The 20,648-nt window shown below is 42.5% G+C and overlaps 1 protein-coding gene across 1 annotated transcript in view; it reads right to left on the reverse strand.

The window, feature by feature from the left end:
- The window catches only part of STAB1 (stabilin 1), a 194,501-nt gene that overhangs the window by 114,014 nt on the left and 59,839 nt on the right, over positions 1–20,648 (reverse strand). The window contains exons 22-30 of the mRNA XM_069736838.1: positions 17,816–18,002; positions 15,547–15,640; positions 11,243–11,401; positions 8,175–8,270; positions 6,212–6,307; positions 3,752–3,799; positions 2,840–2,964; positions 950–1,061; positions 759–836 (exon numbers count right to left, since the gene is read on the reverse strand). Coding sequence (XP_069592939.1) covers positions 759–836; positions 950–1,061; positions 2,840–2,964; positions 3,752–3,799; positions 6,212–6,307; positions 8,175–8,270; positions 11,243–11,401; positions 15,547–15,640; positions 17,816–18,002 — 995 coding nt within the window. The remainder of the gene's footprint in view (positions 1–758; positions 837–949; positions 1,062–2,839; positions 2,965–3,751; positions 3,800–6,211; positions 6,308–8,174; positions 8,271–11,242; positions 11,402–15,546; positions 15,641–17,815; positions 18,003–20,648) is intronic.

The raw sequence follows: 20,648 nt of genomic DNA on the forward strand, positions 1-20,648 counted from the left end.
ATGAGTTCAACACTTCAGGCAGTCATTGCCAACAAAGGGTTTTCAACCAAGTACTAAAAATGAACATTTTATTTAAAATTATTTAATCTGTCCAATTACTTTTGGTCCCTTTAAAAACAGGGCGGCACATGTTAAGGAGCTGAAACTCCTAAACCCTTCATCCAATTTTAATGTGGATACCCTCAAATGAAAGCTGAAAGTCTGACCTTCGACTGCATCTGAATGGTTTTGTTTCAAATTCATTGTGGTAATGTCTATAACCAAAATTAGAAAAATGTTGTCTCTGTCCAAATATATATGGACCTAACTGTATATGTATTTTTTTTTCTTTGTTCTTCAGGGAGGTGTCCTTCCCCCTCTGGCAGCTATTGTTAAATTCCCTTCCCATTTATCTTGCTGTAGGAAGCTTTCCAGCTAAACTGCCTTTCCCACTGCAGATGGCACTGCAGGATAAAAATCTCTTTCTAATGGCTACACTTTAGTGAACCTAGGATCACTATGTGGAGACCGGGCCGTGGGAGGAATGTGTGAGCATGTTCATTCATCTCTTTGGGTGGACGTGCACATTGCTGTACACTTTGAACACCAGATATGTGCGTAAATGTCAGAGGGCCTCACAATATTATTTTGTAACCGCATATAAATTGTAAATATCATTCTTTTACAATCTATATAATATATATGTAATTGTGAAACATCTCTCCTATAACAAGAATAGTCATATGGTTCATGAACATTGCAGAATGATAATCACTAACCTGGTTGATAATGAAGATATATCCATTGGAAGCTGGAATGTTATGGACAATGATACTGGCATTATTAACGGTTAGGTTCTGAAATAAAGAATATACAATGTTGAGTTAGTGAATGAACATGAAATATTTTTGCTGGTAGTTATTATAATGTATCTTTTGGATAACTGGGTCATTAAATGAGACAGACTTACGCCTCTTGTAATACCAATCTCGCACTTTGTCCTTGGTTCGATTGTATCCAGTTCTTCACCAACTTGTTCCTTTAGTTGCTCGGATGTGAAGGCTCCTCGCAGAAAGTGCGCCCTGCCATAATTAGATTTTTTTTTCCATTTAAATAAAGGAAAAGCTGCGACAGTCAGAACATGAACGGGACAATTAGCAACTGGGAAGGAATCCAACGCACGCCTAAGGGTATGTGTCCACGTTCAGGACTGCATCAGGATTTGGTCAGGATTTTTCATCAGTATTTGTAAGGCTAGGTTCCCATTGCGTTAATGGGAACGCGCTAATGGACAGCGTTGCACGGCGAAATTAATGCCGTGCAACGCGTCCGTTAGCGCGCCAATTCACGGCAATGGGAACGCTGCTTGCAGCGTCCGAGGCGCGCCCGCCGTCCGTTCCCCGCTCTTGCAGATCGGGGATCTGCGAGAGCGGGGACGTTACCGCGACCCCGTTAAAAACATTGCGTTAGTGCAATCCGTTTAGCGCTAGCGGGTTGCGCTAACGCAATGTGACCCTAGCCTAAGCCAAAACCAGGAGTGGGTGATAAATGCAAAAGTGGAGCATATGTTTCTATTATACTTTTCCTCTAATTGTTCCACTCCTGGTTTTGGCTTACAAATACTGATGAAAAATCCTGACCAAATCCTGATGCAATCCTGAACGTGGACACATACCCTAAGATGTTTTTGGCCACAAAAATCTACAGAAAATAAAGCATGAAAAGAGTAACAGTCGTTTTAATTACTCTTCATAAATCAATAGTGGGCAAAAATAGAATATAATGTATCTTATCAGAGAAATCGTTTTTTTTCTCCTTCTCAAAATTTTCAATTCACGGGTAAAATCTGTCTATAGTGAATACAGACCTTCCCAGAGAGAAGATGACAGTTGGTGCTCATAAAACTCTATGGAGAACTGGCAGCGGAATCTCTGTGACTGCCTCTATCTCCTGCCGTTTCTACCCCCTCCATAGAATCTTATGAGCACCAACTAACAAACTACAACTTCAGAAAAGGGAAAATCTTCACTTCATCTTCATGCAGGTGACAAGCAGAGAAAGAATCAAGATTTCTCTGATATCATATTACAAAGTTGAGTTTACGAAATAAAAAATTAAAATGATGATTACTCTCTTACCCCCTTGGGAATATGGATGTGACTATAAGTTTGTGCTAGGGGGGGACCACAAGTGGAGGGGCTCAGGAGCGACCTTCCTTCACATGAGGCTGATGCAGGCTGTATTAGACAGCCAACATCTGTCTCTGACAGCTTCAACTGGAGCAGAGTTCTGGCTGCAGATAATCACCATTTAAACGCTGCTGTCAGTCTCTGTATGAGCCGCATGCTGCACTTCAGAGGAGAGCACGATTTACCCAATATACTGCAATATTGTATTATTATATACAATATTATATACAATATGTATTGTATTAAGTAGTCTAAGAGATTGGGCAATCACAGGTTCAACAGATAAATAGCATTAAAAAAAAGTAAAAAAAAAAATGTTTAAATCATACACCTTTTTCCCCCCTTTAAAATAGTTTAAAAAAAATATCATATTTCTGCCAAGTCTAATGTATCAAATATTAAATGAATTAACCCAATCACCAAATACCGCAATGAGAAAAAAAAGAGGACATTCACTGAAGAGGCGATGGCCTGTCGTCCGGTAGTCAGATGTCGCCCAGTGCATCTAAACCTTCGATATTTTTGTGGGATTGTCCTGACATGACTGGGGCTCGTGTTAATATTCCCTAAAGTCGCTAAAGTGAATACGATCTGGCATGTGGCCTGAACAGCCAGACTATAAAAATAAAAAAAGTTAAAATACCAGGAAACCCAAAGATTTTTCTTTTTACCTGACCAGAAAAGGCAACTTGTCCATCCAAAATTTTCTAGCACTGGCAGGAAACGCGCCAATTGCTGCATTAGAAGGGACTAAAGCGGTGACATTACTCGTCCGGGAAATGGAGACTTCAGAGTTCTGAAAGGAAGGAAGAAACAGAGCAATCTTGTCATAAATGTGAAGAAAGACCAGGTGCAAAGAGCAAACATGGCAGCTGCTAGGAGCAAATCAAGCCTGACATGTCCCTGGGAGCAAGGATCACCAAGCTACCACTTGCCTACTTTGGAAACATCACACAAAGGGAACAATCACTGGAGCAAGACATCATGGGGGGACGAACGGAAGGAACAAGGTGAAGAGGAAGACCAGCGACCCGATAAGTTCATACTATCGAGATCACGGTGGAGAAGACCCTGGTGGACTTCTTGGGATTGTTGGATACAGCCATTGTACTTATTCAGATCCAACTGTCCCGTAGACAATGAAGGAAGCAGTTGCCGAGTATCTGGACACCTCTATTCCAGCAGGACATTTCAGAGCCCTGTTCCCATGAGCGGTGGGAGTCACAGTGGTCCCCACCAATCTGCATGTTGTACCCTATCCCCCAGATAGGTGATCACTTTTAATGTTAGAATATAAAGATTTTTGGTGCTCTGCATAAACTTTCTTTCTTGTAGCCTTCAATGGGGGACACAGGAACCATGAGCGTCCATACTGCCACCTACAGGCTGACACTAAGAATACATATCTGACTCCTCTCCACCAGGCTACTGGTCCTTGGTTCCTGTGTCCCCCAATGAAGCGGACGGGAAGACTCTTAACACTCATGAGCAGACTCCCCGCAGTCCTTACAACGGGTGCAGAAACCTGTCGGTGTTGATGGACTTCATTACACATCTACATATCAAAACGCAGCAGAACATACCTTGATCCATTCACTGAAGATGTTTACCTCTGGGATGCCGAATAGTTCCTAAAATATAAGGACATATATATGATTTATCATTATTAATTACTAATATTATGTCAGCTTCTACAGCACACAATTTAGGTTGTCTACCTTTGGGAGCATTTACCTATTTATTTTTACATAAATGCATGTATTCGAAGCCAACTTCCCCCTCCCCCTATTTTTACAACAGAATGTTATTAAAAAATGTTGCACCTTTTGGCTTTTACAGACTCTTATTTTTCATTGCATATTCAACTTTAATGTGGTCATAAATCAGCTGAGAGCAGGTCAGAAAAAGAAAAGGAAGAGTTACAAACTCAGTTTGCTCATTCTCTAGTCGGCAATAGACAATGCAACACAGAGGCTATATAAGGCAAAAGGTGCAAAAGTTTTAGGGAAACCCAATTGCAAAATTTTATTTTTTTTTTTAATCCAATGTACATGCATTTAGGAAAAAATAATAATAAATTGTCCCAAAAGGTGAATAACCCCTTTAACAAAGCATACAAAGGTCTACTAATGAATTACACCGTTTGTGAACTCATGCAGTTCTTGACATAGAAGGATCTGGGTATATCTGCATGTCACAGACTGATTCATACATCCATGTTTTGTGGCCCGTATTTGGACCACGATGTGTGGACTGGCAGTGGATCTCATTAGCAGAACTCGACAGTCTCATGGGCACAAATGAGGCTGTTGAGTTTGGGACATGAAGCCGGTGGTCAGTCCACGCTGCCTGATCCGAGTTACGGACGGCGAAACCCAGATGTATGAATCCAGCCTAAGCGTCAGCACAATGTCAGTCAGCTGCTGCAAAAGCCAACAGGATAATGCAGGGGCGGACATATCACTAGTGCTACATGTGCAGACACACGGGGGCCCAAAAAGTAAGGGGGCCATTTCTACTTCCAAAGCAGGTGGAATTCTGCATATTGATGAGGTTTTGGATGGTAAAGGGCCCATAAATTGTCCTTGCACATGGGCCCTTTTCTGTTTGTGTCTGCCAGTGGGATAATGTTATGAATTAAAAGAGGCACGACAAGGACAGTTCAGTTCTGCTCATCTTATCATTTCTAAAAAAAAAGGTTTTCCCACCATAGGAAGTAATAGTATATTGTTAGGACATACCTTTCCTTCCTCATTGGTTGCGATTATACTGCCCCGACATCTACAGATTCTCAGAATAAGGGCTTGTTCATACCTTGCGTTTTTATTTGCCGGCTTATACTCATATCTCGTGAGCTGTACTTTTATCTGTGTTACTTGTCCTGAGAAGAAGCAGATGTGCTGCGAAACGCATTGAATAAAAGCCGCATTTGAATTTCCATGTTCTCTGCATTTGATTCCGTTGGCCGCGTGAATTTACCCCCACTTTTCTCCAGCTTCTACATGATACACCATCGTGGATCTGCGGCAGCCTACACCTTTCCATACTAACTCAGGGGTCGTGACTTTCACAACTCCACCAGGTGAGCATTTTCTCTGCCTTTGATCTTTTTAACCCAGATAAAACCCTATTGTGCTCTTCATCCTTCCAGCTTTCTTTATAATCATACGTTGCGTTTTCGGCATGGTTTTTCAGGGGGAAAAAAAGCCCCCAACATTTTACAGTACCAGCAAAGTGAATGAGATTTCTGAAATCTCCTGCGCATGCTTTTTTCTTGCAGATTTGACTTTTCCAAGAATTTTTTCCAAATCTGTAGCATGTCAATTCTTCCAGCGTTTTTACAGGATTTGTCAGCCGTTCAAATGAATGGGGAAAAAAACAGATGTAAAAAAGGATCCAAAAAGCATAAAAAACGTGCATTTTTCCTGCCAACACTAGTTTTTGCAGCAGATGAATCACATACCCTAAACGATCCTTGTTAAAGGGATTGTCCAAGATTGAAGCGGGAGGGCACGTGACCACAAGGATGAGATTTGCACACATGCAGTCACCTGCCGACTAGACGTGCACGGCTTCGCTCAATACTAGTGAATGGAGTGAGGCTGGACACATCTAGTTGGAATGTGGCTGAAGGATGCCAACCGCATACTTGTGGTCAAGGACTGCCCGCTCCCGGTGACTGCACCAGAGAATCCTGACAGCATGCGCTGTGCTCGATGTGAGGACTCACAAGTCTGCAGTCAGAGTAAGAGGTTAGTGCAATACATACAATTTTAGGGCGCAGCTAGATGGCTGTATTAAATCAGAGCAAGATTAGACCATAATGCATGGACTGACCACCCTCTCCCTATCCGAGCATGACCGCTTCATTTATTTCTATGCAGTTGTCACTCTCAGGTAGGGAGAAGGGCGGCCAGTCTGTGCACTGTGGTCTGATTTATACGGACGTGTAAATGCGCCCTTATGTCTCAGTATACACAAAACAATGACACGATATAAGTAGTCTCACAGGTTACCCAGCTACATTAATTGTATATACTTACCATTATTACATCTGCATAACACGTGATTCCATCCCCCCCAAAACCACTGGGGCACAGACACGTTCTCTCTCCTCCAGAAGTTGGCATGCAGGTAGCCTAAGATGAGCGATAATTATGGACATTAATGGACTAGATTATGTAACCCAGAAATGGTTTAAAAGGCTATTGCCATCTCCAAGATCTGTAAGGCTACGTTCACATTTGCGTTCTGCCGGGCTGCGTCGGGCGCAGCCGCGGCGACGCATGCGCCCCTATATTTAACATGGGGGCGCATGGACATGCGTTTGCATGCGTTTTGCGATGAATGCGGTTTTTTTGCTGCAAGAGTTAGGGCGCAGAGGACGCAGCAAGATGCATTTTTTTTTGCGTCCAAAATTCGGCAAAAAAGGACGCATGCGTTGCAAAACTATGCGTTTTAGCGTGCGTTGCGTCGCCGACGCAGCATCGCACAACGCAAATGTGAACGTAGCCTAAGGAAATGGACAAGTGAGAAGACTCACACAGTTAAAGCCTAGTCGAGTGTCGGCAAGTTAACACTGTCATCTGCTGGTCAAAAGATAATAGAAAAAGAGAAAGCAGAGAGAATGACATTAGTAGGAACCGAAGAGTGAAGTGTATGTTCCCTGAGGGAAGAAATTGGAGGAGACACCAGGTCAAGTGATAGATGTGGCGCTGTTAGTAATTATAAAAGACCCAGGAGGGCAGTGAAGAGGAAGAGTCGGCGTCGGAAGCTGTAGCAGAATGGACGTGTGGTGCAGCAAGGTTGGAATAGAGTGACCAGATCGGATTAAAGGACCGAGAGACCGGGAACAGAGGTAAGTGATCGGGGCCAGAACGGATTGAGCAAGATCAGAGTCAAGAGAAGCAAGGAGGTAATGTTAGAGGAACATTAGTGAGATCTGCAGAAGTATAATAATACACAGTGGACCGGGGCTGCGCTTCAGAGAACCAAGGCAGCCAGTGCAACGTGCGCTAGCGGCGACCCACCAAGGTAGGACTTGCGGCCTAACCCTAGTGTATCAGTATAGACTCCCGTTAGGGCCTGGACAGCGTGTGTCACTACCACCAAAGTGACCGGGAACATTCAGTGGCAGATAAATATCTGAATGTGACACACCACAGAACCAGAGTAGAGATGCTTGTATCTATCGTAAATGTTCAGTGCTTTGTATAATAGGTTTAATTGTTATAACTGTGAATGCTGCTTCTATCTGAAGACGTAGATTACAAAACACTTTATTGATCTCTAATAATCTGCTACCCTGGTTTAATTTTGAATGCTAATCATTTAAATTACTGTGTTAGAAGAATAACCAATCTTTGGTTAAGTTACCGCTGTGTCCTCATCTTCTGCACTGCAAGCAGCTATTTACAGATCCTATCTCAATGTGTAGTGGGTGAAATAATAATAACATCAGCAAATATTTCCATTTGACCTGTAGTGTAGTTTTTCTGATTAGCTATGCCACTTATCTCATGTGCAGGGCATTACAGTAGCTTAGGAATCCATGATGCCTACAACCATTAACTGCTAACTGACTGTCACTATTTCAGTGGTCATAAGCATGGATACTTCAGCTACTACAATGCCCTGCTCAAGAGGTAAGCAACGTAGTGAATCAGAAGAACTATACTACATTCCTAATTGGAGGTATTTGCAAATATTATTATTACTACACCTACTACATTTTGGGATAGGTTATTGGAAATGGGAATACTCCTAAACATCTCATATTTGAAAGCTTTTGGTGACCGCTCTATAATGCTACTATATGTGAAAAAAGTGGCATAGGAGATTTTTTTTTATAAAAGGCTGAACCATCCTGAATGTGAGGAGATGACCAACAGAAGCTGCAGTGACACGCTGCTCACTTTAATGCTCCTTCCCATTTTAGTAGAAACTAGCCGGGGTGCGGCATGAATAGTAATTGCATTTTAGTTTTTTACCATTGACGTTACCAACCATTTGGTGACAGCCGCCATTGTTTTCCAAACATACGTTAACGGGGTCACAGGAGAAGCCATCACCGGTGTAACCTTTCTTGCAAACACAGTCATTCTATGCACAAACAAAAAGAAAAAAAAAATCAACTAACGTGTTCTGTTTACTTTTTTTGCAAAACTTTTTATTGGAGGGATTAAGTTAAGTTCACACTAGGCGTTTTTTTTCAGAGTTTTTTTTTCTGCAGCAAAACCTGATCTCTTGGCAGGAAAGAAGCTGCAGAAAAAAAGGTTCGCAACACAGCAAAATACTTCCAGGACATAGTGCGCGGGCGCATGCGCAGTAATGCTTTTCGGCTTTGCCCATAGTTGGGCAAAGCATACTGCGCATGCGCGACCGAAGATTGCATTGCGCACGCGCCAACTATGGAGCACAAGTACTCTAATTCACTAACATATTGCGGACAACAGGGATGGATGAGGTGGAGAAATGAAGATGAAACGCCGCCCATCGGACAGGTAAAAAGTCATTTAAATATCCCGCCAATTTGAGGTGACCGGGTCCCTTTAAGATCAACCTTTTTCTCCATTAGGACAGTAGGCACTTTACGCCCTCCTCTATTGTAGGTGGAGTGTTGGACAAGAAATGGATAAGAAATAATTGTGTTCTTCTGTGCCACATTATTATATTTTTTTTAGATAGCGCTAACATATTCCGCAGCGCTTTAGTTTTGCACACAATCGCTGTCCCCAATGGGGCTCACAATCTAAATTCCCTATCAGTATGACTTTGGAATGTGGGAGGAAACCGGAGTACCTGGAGGAAACCCACGCAAACACGGGGAGAACATACAAACTCCTTGCAGATTGTCCTTGGGGGATTTGAACCCAGGACCCCAGCACTGCAAGGCTGCTGTACTAACCACTGAGCCACCATGCTGCCAGGAGATTACAAAATATCTTCCTATTCTTCAGAGGAAATATGCCCTATATCCCTTTCCCATGTAGGCCTGATCAAAACCATGGTATATCTTAAAATATTAGATAGCAAAGATGTTTACATTAATGAAATGTGTCCTCGAGTTGCTTTTGCTTGTACAACATAGTCCAGAAGCCTGTTGGAAGTCCGGAACCAAAAAATGTCTAAGAGCCCCGGCACAAGCGCACTGCAGTACTTTACTCTGCCCTAGTCAAGACAGAGGGGTACGCCTGCGCAGGAGCGTGATGTTGGGGAGACTGTGTGGATGATGTAGGAATGCGTCATCCCCACGATGCAAGAAGGAGGACAGCATCGCAAGAAGAAGGTTGGTTCCAGACCAAGAATATCGACACCCCTTGGACCGGACCGCCCCAGAAGGGAGTGTAATTAAAGGTCTTTTTCTTATCTTGCAGATCGGTTTGGGGGCAGATATACGGCATTATAGGGGTTGAATCTTTTGATGTATTCAAGGATCACAAATCTTTTGGAATTATTGCCCAACCCACCAGTATTCCAAGAAATAACATCAATCATAGTACCCATCTTTAAGTACACCCTTGTAAGAGGATGATCCTTGCGAGTTAGCCGTTCTTCTGGCTCTTAAAAGCATTGTTGGTTCAGAAGCATTCAACCCCCTTCTCCGACTCCCCTAACTGTGAACCAGTAAAACACCCCCATAAGTGTTGGAAACCTGCCCTTACTAGTAAGGGATGGGGCTCAAGAGAATCTTTAACCATTAGGAGCAAGCAACTGTAAAGGAAGAAACGTAATAAACAATATATCAGTCTGTTAGCGTCTTGACCGAGAACCTGCAGCAATAATGTAGAAATTAAAGTAAAAAGAACACAGGTTCGGACTGAAAAATTCCAGCCCCAATAGTACTGATGCCACATATGTTTGAGTCCCCACGCATGCATGTCACGGGGCAACACATGCAGGGATTATTGCCTAACAAACAGGTAGTCCCCACGTGTTGTGGCTGTCGAACAGCCGCGAGACATCCAGCCGCTGAGACTCGGACATATTTTTCAAGCAAGCCAAAGACACTGTTAGCGCCACACCTTATCCAAGCACAGTCGCTCATCACTATTCCACATGACTGTGCCCAGCGCACAAAGTAAAGTCTATATTAACACATGGTGGGTGAGGGAGTTTGGTGAGGAAAAACTTGACTGGCCTTTGAAAACCAGAGCACCACTATTCTAAAAGATGGCCAAATGAGTCTTCATGTCCTTTAAAGAGGGCAAGCAGCAAAAAGGCGCACATAGCATCTCAGTCACTTTATTCAGAGGCGTAAGAAATGTGAAGATTGTTCCAGCTCCTTTTCGATTAAAAGTCCTTTATTGATCCATAGCCACGATGAAGATCTTTTAGATCGAAACGCGTTGCTATTAGCAGGATTTTGTCGCAGTTCACATTCCCTTTTGTGCAGGGATGATTTTTAAGGATATGGATCAATAAAGGACTTTTAATCGAAAAGGAGCTGGAACAATCTTCACATTTCTTACGTCTTCAAGCTGCTGCTATGTCTGGGTCAGGACGGGTTCACGTGCTCCTGTGGTCTGTTGGTGAGCTGACTGGGCCTATGGCCCCTGTATTTCTTTCTATACTTTATTCAGAGGCCTGAATGAGCCCTAAAACACGTTGTATAATGGAGATTCAACAACGAAGGAATTTTCATCTGAGTCTGATCTGAATCCCTCGTTGTGCCAATAATCTCTCCATGATTTCAGGCGGAGCTTCATCAAGGTGCTATAATATTCTGCATGGCCTCCATGTCCTTGGCAGGGAAGGGAGTTTGCTTTTCCTGCTGTCCACTTTAGTGTTTTTCTTGGCCTTTCAGATCTTTTCTTCGATGGTTCCTCTCAAAGAACATTCCAGCCAATAATTGCATGGATGTTATCCCTCATCAGTAGAACAGGATTACCCAGTCTCCTGTCACGCATATTTTCCTTTACGGGATATGCAATGGTGGTCGGAAATAGTACAACATCTATGAGCTGTGTAAGAAGCCAAGTTGTCCGGTGCGTTTAAGAATAGTAAGAGAAAACAGAAGAGGTTACAGGTAAGATTAGCTCACAGTAACAGAACGATACAGGTGTGATCTTTACCTGTCCCGGTTGGGTAAATTTGCAATCAGCATTAACATGGCAGTCGCCTCTGTTTTCCAGGACACAGTTGTCAATGGGAATACACTCTATGCCATCTCCAGTCCAGCCTGGATTGCACTGACATGTGGCCCCTCCAGTGGGTGCAATGGTGCAGATAGCCTGAAAGTATTACATCTATTACGTCGGTGTGTCTCAAGAAAAAAACATGTATGATATAAATTTCCATAAGAATAAAATCACATCATTCATACCCCCAAAGTAGAATGTGTTACGAGATGAATGAATGACATACCCAAAAGTCCTATCTATAGGGTTGGGGGTCCTACACATGGGGTTCTATAGGACTGCAAATATACTTCATCTTGAGCTGACATCTAGGACATATGTATATCAAACGGAACATTTGTTAATGGGCTTGTCCACCTAAAAATATTGCTGTTATATGTGCCTCAGTGTAAAGGTGGCATTTCTTGGCCATGCAGGTTAGGAGCACCTGCCCCGAAAGATGCCCTGCTCTCCAGTCTTGGGTGGTGGCCTTCCGGTTTGTCTCTGACAAGACAGCTTTTCTTGTGTCAGCACATTACCAATTCCCTGTGAGGAGTGGGATGGCTGCTGATTTCGGGGAGTTGGCTGCTGATTTCAATATCTAAGACAGTCCCCGTCTCTATCACAACCAATGTATAGAAAGAGAATGGGACTGACTTCGCTATTGAACTGAGCAGTCAAACAGGAACGGTCACACCCAGAGCCATTCAACGTCACACCCAGCGCCATTCAACGTCACGCCCAGCGCCATTCAACGTCACACCCACCGCCATTCAATGTCACACACAGAGCCATTCAACGTCACACCCAGCGCCATTCAATGTCACGCCCAGCGCCATTCAACGTCACACCCACCGCCATTCAATGTCACACACAGCCATTCAACGTCACACCCAGCGCCATTCAACGTCACGCCCACCGCCATTCAATGTCACACACAGAGCCATTCAACGTCACACCCAGCGCCATTCAACGTCACACACAGAGCCATTCAACGTCACACCCAGCGCCATTCAATGTCACACACAGAGCCATTCAATGTTACGCACACGGCACCCGAGCTAGTGGCTGTAGATAGAGGCACCATTCAGATGTGAACTATATAAGTTACTTGAATAACTTTATTAAAGAGAACCTGTTATTTGTAATAAATATGTATTTTTTTCTACCTAGTGTCAAAAAACACAAAAAAATCTGAATCTGACATTTTCCTTTTGCTCCTGCGCCTCTCAATTCTAGAGATATTGCCCCTCTTCCTTGTATATATAGCTGTTTTTTCACCTAAACGGCGTGGATCTCAACTCTTCTCAATGGGTGTCTTATTGGAGGACCACGTCCAGTTGGATAACGAGATAAGATTTACATTCAATGAAGAGAGGAAGTCGCAGAGTATAGATGTAAAACGAATATTAATCAAATTCACCGACTTCACACTATATACTGTATAAATGGTCATGATAAAACATCTCTTATTTCAACGCATTAAAATCTCAAAAGGGAAAAGTAAATGTTTTTATATATAACAGGCCAATAAATATGTCTGGGAACGTCCCATGAAAAATAGGGGCTCCAATAACCCTGATAATGATCTGTATTGTCCCTGCCTTGCCGCGGAGGTTGGCACCCTACACAGAACACATACAGCACCTCCGCTCCATGACGGCTTTCCCTCACTGTCCCTATAGGGTCCTATCACCGGACAAAAGTACTAACAGCCAGACAAAAACTTAACACCACATGTGCTAATGTGCTTGATTGCAGGTCAATAATAAATGCACTTGTTCCCCAGGCATGGCGTGTCATGCTAATAAATACATGGATAAATCACAGATGACTTTCATTCCAGAGTATGCCTTATTCTCCACCCGTTTCTCCTAAATAGGTTAATCAGGAGTAGTGATGGGCAAACCCTGGATGTTCGGGTGCAGCGGGTTCACCAAACAGTTAAAAAATAGTTGGGTTCAGGAACCAGAACAATACCCAAACCCTAACGCCATTCACATGAATAAGGGGACCGAGCATCCAGTGTTTGCCACTATGTCATGTGCATGACAGCGCAGCAAACATTTCCTCTAATCGGGGGTAAAATCGTTACCGCCAGTCAGAGAACTGCGGCTTCCACGCTGTCACATGACAGAGTGACCGCAGCTGTGACCGGAGGTAAAATGTTTACCTAGAGTCATAGGCTGCCATCACACTAGCAGTATTTGGTCAGTATTTTACATCAGTATTTGTAAGCCAAAACAAGGAGTGGAACAAATAGAGGAAAAGTATAACAGAAACATATGCACCACTTCTGTATTTATCACCCACTCCTGGTTTTGGCTTACAAATACTGATGTGAAATACTGACCAAATACTGCTAGTGTGAAGGCAGCCATAGGCGTTGCCTGATGAGACTACTACACCTTGCGAGCTCAGCCTCAGTAACTAGCGGTGACATCGTCGATGTTACTGCAGGCCACTGAGGCTGCATTCCCAGCCGGGACCCCTGAACTTCGATGACCAAAGTGAGATCACCGCTAGTACAGTGAGAAAAAGTCTCATGGTGCAGCACTGAGCTCAGCGAGTTCACAGTGAGAAATTTCTCACAGTGCAAGCGGTGATCTCACTGAGGTCACTGCAGTTCATTGGCCTGGCTGGGAACACAGCCTCAGTGACCTGTGACCCAGTGACATCACCACTAGTCACTGAGGCTGTGCTCACAGCAGCTCATTCATCAGTGGTTCTCAGCCTGGACAGTCAGATCTTGGCACTGTCTCGGTTGAAACTATTTATCCCAGACATTGATTACAGTGCGGGACAGAACGATGGACAGGTGAGAGATATGTTTTTGTTGTTTTTTTTCTTTTTACAGGGGACCATGGCTTCAATGAAATGGGCATTAGGTGAGTATTTTTGTTGTTTTTTATTTTATGTTTTTTACACGAAACAATGGCTTCAATGAAATGGGCATTAGAGGAGTATAACTTTTTTTTTTTAAATAAAAAAGTAAAAAATGTGTTTTTTTATTTCATATAAAGTACTTAATTCTGACTATGTTTATTTACAATATAACTATAGGATTAGTAATGGATAGGGGTCTTATAGACGCCTCTTTATTACTAAGCCGGGGGCTTGATGTCGCCGGACAATACAAAGGTAGGTCTAGTGACACTAAGTATGTTCTTCTGATGAACTTATTTAGGGGAAAAGCGTTGAAAATAATGCATACTTTGGAATGAGATTCATCAGTGACTTATCCATGTATTTATTACCATAACACACTATGGGGAACAACTGCATTTATCATTGACCTGCAGCCAAGCATGTTATATATAGGAAACTTTTGGATCAATCCATTAGGCCTATTGATGAAGACACAGGACACCAATGAAACTTTGTGTTTTGTATTTAAAAATTTACTTAATATACACACCTGCATATATGGTTCATCCTCGCAAGTTATTTAGTATTACATTTTTGTCCAGGAAAGCTGTCGTGGGGCAGGCACTCCGTTTGCGTACTGGGTAGGGTGCCAACCTCTATGGCAAGATAGGGACAATACAGATATTTATCAGGGTTATTTGAGCCCCTTTTTTGCACGGCACATTCCCAGACATATATAGTGGTCTGTTATATATGTTTTTATATATTCTTATCACTTTTGAGATTTTTGAGATGAGTTGAAATAAAAGTGATGCTTTATCATGACCATGTGTATATAGTGTGAAATCGGAGAATTGATATACAGGGAAGAGAGGGCCATATCTTAGTGGAGTGGAGAGATGCAGGAACAAAAGAAGAACATCACCAGACTCAGGAAAACTGCTACATTTACACCAAGGCAAAAAAATGCATAATCATGGAAAGTGATGGGTCCTTTTTAAGCACATTTTAAATATTTTTTTAAACAGACAATAACTAACTAGGAAGAAAAATAATATCTCACCTAGAACCTATCTAACATTCTATAAATACATTCTAGATAAAATACCTGGGAATAAAAGTTAGTGATGAAAACAATCAAATGGTGATCAGCATAAGATAACATACATCTAGATACAAACATGTAATAAAATACAATAATGTCCAGCAAGTTCTGAAAATTTGCATTACAAGGACGTTATAAGCAATTCCAAATATTTCCTAGAGAATGAGTGTGGATACCAAAATATTCCGCAACTATCTGAATATTGGTATGTATGCTTAATTGTGGTGAATGGGATCACATTACATTACCAGAATATGAAACTTCACAAGATAAGAGGTGTACTTACATTTTCTGAACAACCCCCTCTGTCTGGCATTCTGCATTCATCTATTGGTTGACAAAACGTTCCATCGCCTTCATATCCATTGTCACAGAGACAGCTGAAAGACAAATGAAACACAGACAAGCATTCGGACTGTAGCCTGATGATAGGCGATATCACAAATATCTGTTAGTTGTGAGTCCCAAAAATGGGAGAGAACAGCCCAAGCATGTGTCCTATTACAAACTATTGGACCAAGGTCACAACACAACCATTGGACTTTGGCTATAACACCCATCTCATGGTCAAGGTTCGCTCGATTCCCCTGCTACATCACAAGTGAATGGGGTGAGTTGATGGTACAGCTACAAGCAAGTGTCAAGAATTCCAATCTTGTGGGATTTTTTGTACTTGCGTTTCGCAGTACACTCCCTGATAGAAGTTATGTCGCTTATCCATGTTATGTAAATAAAAGCTTATAACCTGACGTTAAATTCATCCATTGGCTGTATAAATTATTCTTTTGAAAGCTGAAACCCTCCAAAATGTGGTTTAGGTTAAGAAAATAACTTGGCATCAATGCAGAAATATCGATCAGTTAATGGACACAGAATGGTCAGATTTTGGCAAGACAAAAGTTTTGTCGCCCACAGAAAGTAATGTGATATTCAAACAAATAATTAACCTAAAATACAAATATATGTTGCATAATATTGGTGCATGAAGTTATGGTGCTATTAGAGTCATATTTAATATTTTGTGTGACTTCCATGAGCTTGAAGGACTGCATCCATGCGGTTCAACAATGATTCATACAATTTATTAATGAAGCCATCAGGAATAGCAAAGAATGCATTCTTACATGCCTCCCAGAGTTCATCTAGATTCTTTGGTTTTGTCTTCCAAGCTTCTTCTTTCATCCTACCCCAAACATGCTCAATGATGTTCATGTCTGGTGACTGGGCTGGCCAGTCCTTGAGCACCTTGGTCTTTTTTACCTGGAGGAACTTTGTTGTAGAGATGGATGTATGAGATGGAGCACCATCCTGCTGCAGAATTTGACCCCTTTTATGATTTGGAATATAAGAGGTAGCTAATACTTCTTGATATTTTAGGCTATTGATATTGCCTTCCACCTTGCAAATGTTTCTCACACCCCTATACTGAATGTAACCCCAGACCATGATCTTTCCACAACCAAATTTAACTGTTTTCTGGGTGTATTTTGGATCCATACGGGCTCCAGTAGGTCTCCTGCAGTATTTGCGGCCGATGTGGTGTAATTCTACTGAAGATTCATCAGAGAAATCCACCTTCTGCCACTTTTCCAGCGTCCATCTGTTTAGTAGGCTGTGGGACTTTGCAAATGCCACACGGTTTTTTATTTGCCTTTTGTTTAGTGCTGGCTTCTAGGCACCAATTCGACCATGGAGACCATTTCGAGACAGAATCCTACAAACTGTTCTAGTTGACACAGGGACTTGAGGTGACCAGGCCTGTTGGAGTTCTGCTGCAGTGGAAGAGGGGCTTGCTTTGGATTTTCTAACCAACAAGCATTCCTCCTGAGCAGTTGTCTTGTGGGGTCTGCCGGACCTGGGCTTGTCAAACACATCTCCAGTCTCTTCAAATCTTTTTTTAAATCTTTGTACTTGACGCTAAGACACATTAAAGGTGCCAACCACCTCTGCAGTGGATCTGGTCTTCAGCCTCTTGATAATCAAGGCTTTGGTCGCAGGGTGGATTTTTGTCATGTTGTCAGAGCTCAAGTTGCAGTTCAACTGAAGTTCTTGGGAGCTGGGTTTCTTTTTATACACACACACTAATGAACTGATCATTTACTGAGCACAGGTGAGGATGTAAACTAGGATTGGGTGCATTATATGACCAGGCAACAAAACTTTTGTCTTGCCAAAATCTGACCATTCTGTGCCCATTAACTGATCAATATTTCTGCATTGATGCCAATTTATTTTCTTAACCTAAACCACAATGCGGAGGGTTTCAGCTTTCAAAAGAATAATTTATACAACCAATGGATGAATTTAACGTCAGGTTATAAGCTTTTATTTACCTAACATGGATAAGCGACATAACTTCTGTTAGGCAGTGTACCCTTGGAATCGCAACGCGACTCCATTCACTTGCATTGTGTTGCAATGTAGCAGCGGCACAGAGCGAACCTGGATCACGAGCCAGGTGCTGCGGCCAATGTCAATGTGTAGCCACAGCCTAAAGAAACTAAGACAACCCCTTTAACGCAAAGGAGGACACATTGATAAATCCCTGGCATTACCTTGTATAGTTGTCTGTAGTTACACACACTGCATTTATATGGCAGTATTGCGTCAAGTTTAAAGATGCACATGGTGCAGAAAGCTTGTCGCAAAATTCTCCAGTATAACCCTCCGTACAGCGGCCCCCTTGACAAACTCCGCGGCTCCCCGGACGATTGTCACAGATTCCATGCACACACCGGCACTCTATAAAATAAAAAATCCCCCCAAAAATAAAGGTGCAATGATATTTTGGTTGCTAAATATATAACATCACAGAAATAATTTTAGAATTATTTTAATACATAACCATAAACATGCTGGCTTTAATGGAAAGAGACACCCTATAAATGAGTGGTTCTGCAGTGGGTGACCACAGATCATTTCTATGTTCTCATCCTTTTTGGCTGCTGTTTTGGTCACTTTTTGCATTTTTTCATTGCCCTCACCCCTAGAGGTACTGTATAGTAGCATGAAGCGATGACTACAACCCGCAGAAGTTGCTCAGGTAGTGCAGCTCATCCAGGATGTCCCATCAATGCAAGCAGTGGTAAGAAGGGTATGTATGTCTGTCAGCACAGTGCCCAGAGCATTCAGAAGTTACCAGGAGATGTGGAGGGGGCCGTAGAAGGGCAACAACCCAGCAGCAGGGCCATTACCCAGTCCTTTGTGCAAGGAGGAACAGGAGCAGCACTGCCAGAGCCTTGCAAAATGACCTCCAGCAGGACGCCAACATCCATGTGTCTGCTCAATCTATCAAAAACAGACTCCTCGTGGCCCGACGTCCATAAGGGGGTGTTGAGCTTACAGCCCAAGACTGTGCATGGCAATTGGCATTTGCAGAGAACACCAAGATTGTCAGAGTCGACATTGGCACCCTGTGCTCTTTACAGATGAAAGCAGGTTCACACTGAGCACATGTGACAGACGTGGAGACACCGTGGAGATTGTTCTACTGCCTGCAGCATCCTCCTACATGACCGGTTTAGCAGTGGATCAGTAATGCAATAATGGTGTGGGGAGGCCATATACCTAAAAAGAGATGCTATCCTCTAAGATTGACAAGATATGGGGTCTATGGATTGAAGGCTCTGGTTTGACATACAAGGAACTGAGGAGATTTCACCTCGGTTTGCTTTGAGTTATGTTTATCTGATGCCACAAATTAAACTTGTTTGAAAACTAATTAAAATGTTATTAGTATTTCCGCAAGTTATATGTAACTGGGTTGACTATTGTTACTATATTCAAATATTTATTTTTCTAATTATGCTGGTTTTGCAGAGCCAAGATGTATAAATAACTCATGTTCAATGCTTCTTAAGGTTGGGGGGGTGGAGAACTGTGTTTCTCTAATGTTTGTCTGGTTGTTGTTGTTTCTTCCTTTTTGTAAATCTTTATAAAAATCAATAAGAAAATGTGATTTAAAAAAAAATGGTGTGGGGAGGCATTTCCTTCTCCATGTGCTAGCTAGAGTTACCCTGACTGCCATCAGGTACCAGGAGGAGATCCTCAGACCCCTTGTGAGACCCTATGCTGGTGCGGATGGCCCTGGGTTCCTTCTGATGCATGACAATGCCAGACTTCATTTGGCTGGAGTGTGTCAATTGAATGATGAAGGCATTGATGCTATGGACTGCCCCGCCCGTTCCACAGACCTGAATCCAATTGACCACATCTGTGACACCATGTCTTGTTCCATCCACCAACATCACGTTGCAACACAGACTGTCCAGGAGTTGGCAGATGCTTTAAATCCATGTCTAGGGAGGAGAACCCTCAGGAGACCATTCATGTCCAGACATTGTAGGGAGGTCATACAGGCACGTGGAGGCCACACGCACTATAATTTCTTTGTCATGAGGCATTTCCACTGAAGTTGGATCAGCCTGTAATCTAATTTTCCACTTTGATTTTGAGCATCATTCCAACTCCAGACCTCCGTGGGATATTAATTTTGATTTACAATTATCCTTTTTATGTTTTACTAGATTGTGGCCCGATTCTAACGCATCGGGTATTCTAGAATATGAATGTCCCCATAGTATATGGACAATGATGATTCCAGAATTCGCGGCAGACTGTGCCCGTCGCTGATTGGTCGAGGCAACCTTTATGACATCATCGTCGCCATGGCAACCATTATGACATAATCGTCGCTGTGCCCGTCGCCTGGCGGCCTCGACCAATCAGAGACGCGGGATTTCCAGGACAGACAGACAGGCAGACAGAAAGACAGACAGACAGACGGAAAAACCCTTAGACAATTATATATATAGATTGTTCTCAACACATTCCACTATGTAATGAATAAAGATTTGCAACTGGAATATTTCATTCAGTGATATCTAGGATTTGGGATTTTAGTGTTTCCTTAATTTTTTTTTTTAACAGTGTATATTGTAATCCTCATATTATATAGCCCTGTGTACTTACAATTACTCATTTTGCCTTTCTACCAGCTAATTCTTCTCTTTCCACTATTATATGTAGAAAAAGAAAGTCTCTTGTCCCTGAATTTATTATTTCCCTCTTCAACTCATGACCCAGCTGCTTCCTCCTCCTCACCCCTGTCAGGGACTTTTGCAGCAACTTATGACTCACGCAGGGAAAAGAGACTTCCTATTTCTACAAAGGGCTTAGAAGGATTCAGTTAGTCAGTTTTTAATCACATGATGTCATAGACCTAATAGAAAAAAAAGAAGAATTAGCTGGGTAGAAAGGCAAAATGAGCAATAGTAAGTACACAGTGCTGTATAATATGACTGCTCTGTATTAACCCCTTTCTACCATTGGACGTACTATTCCGTCCATGTGGGGTGGGCACTACTTCCCAAGGACGGAATAGTACGT

The sequence above is a fragment of the Ranitomeya imitator genome, chromosome 8 (assembly GCF_032444005.1).
Source record: "Ranitomeya imitator isolate aRanImi1 chromosome 8, aRanImi1.pri, whole genome shotgun sequence".
Taxonomy (NCBI): Eukaryota; Metazoa; Chordata; class Amphibia; order Anura; family Dendrobatidae; genus Ranitomeya; species Ranitomeya imitator.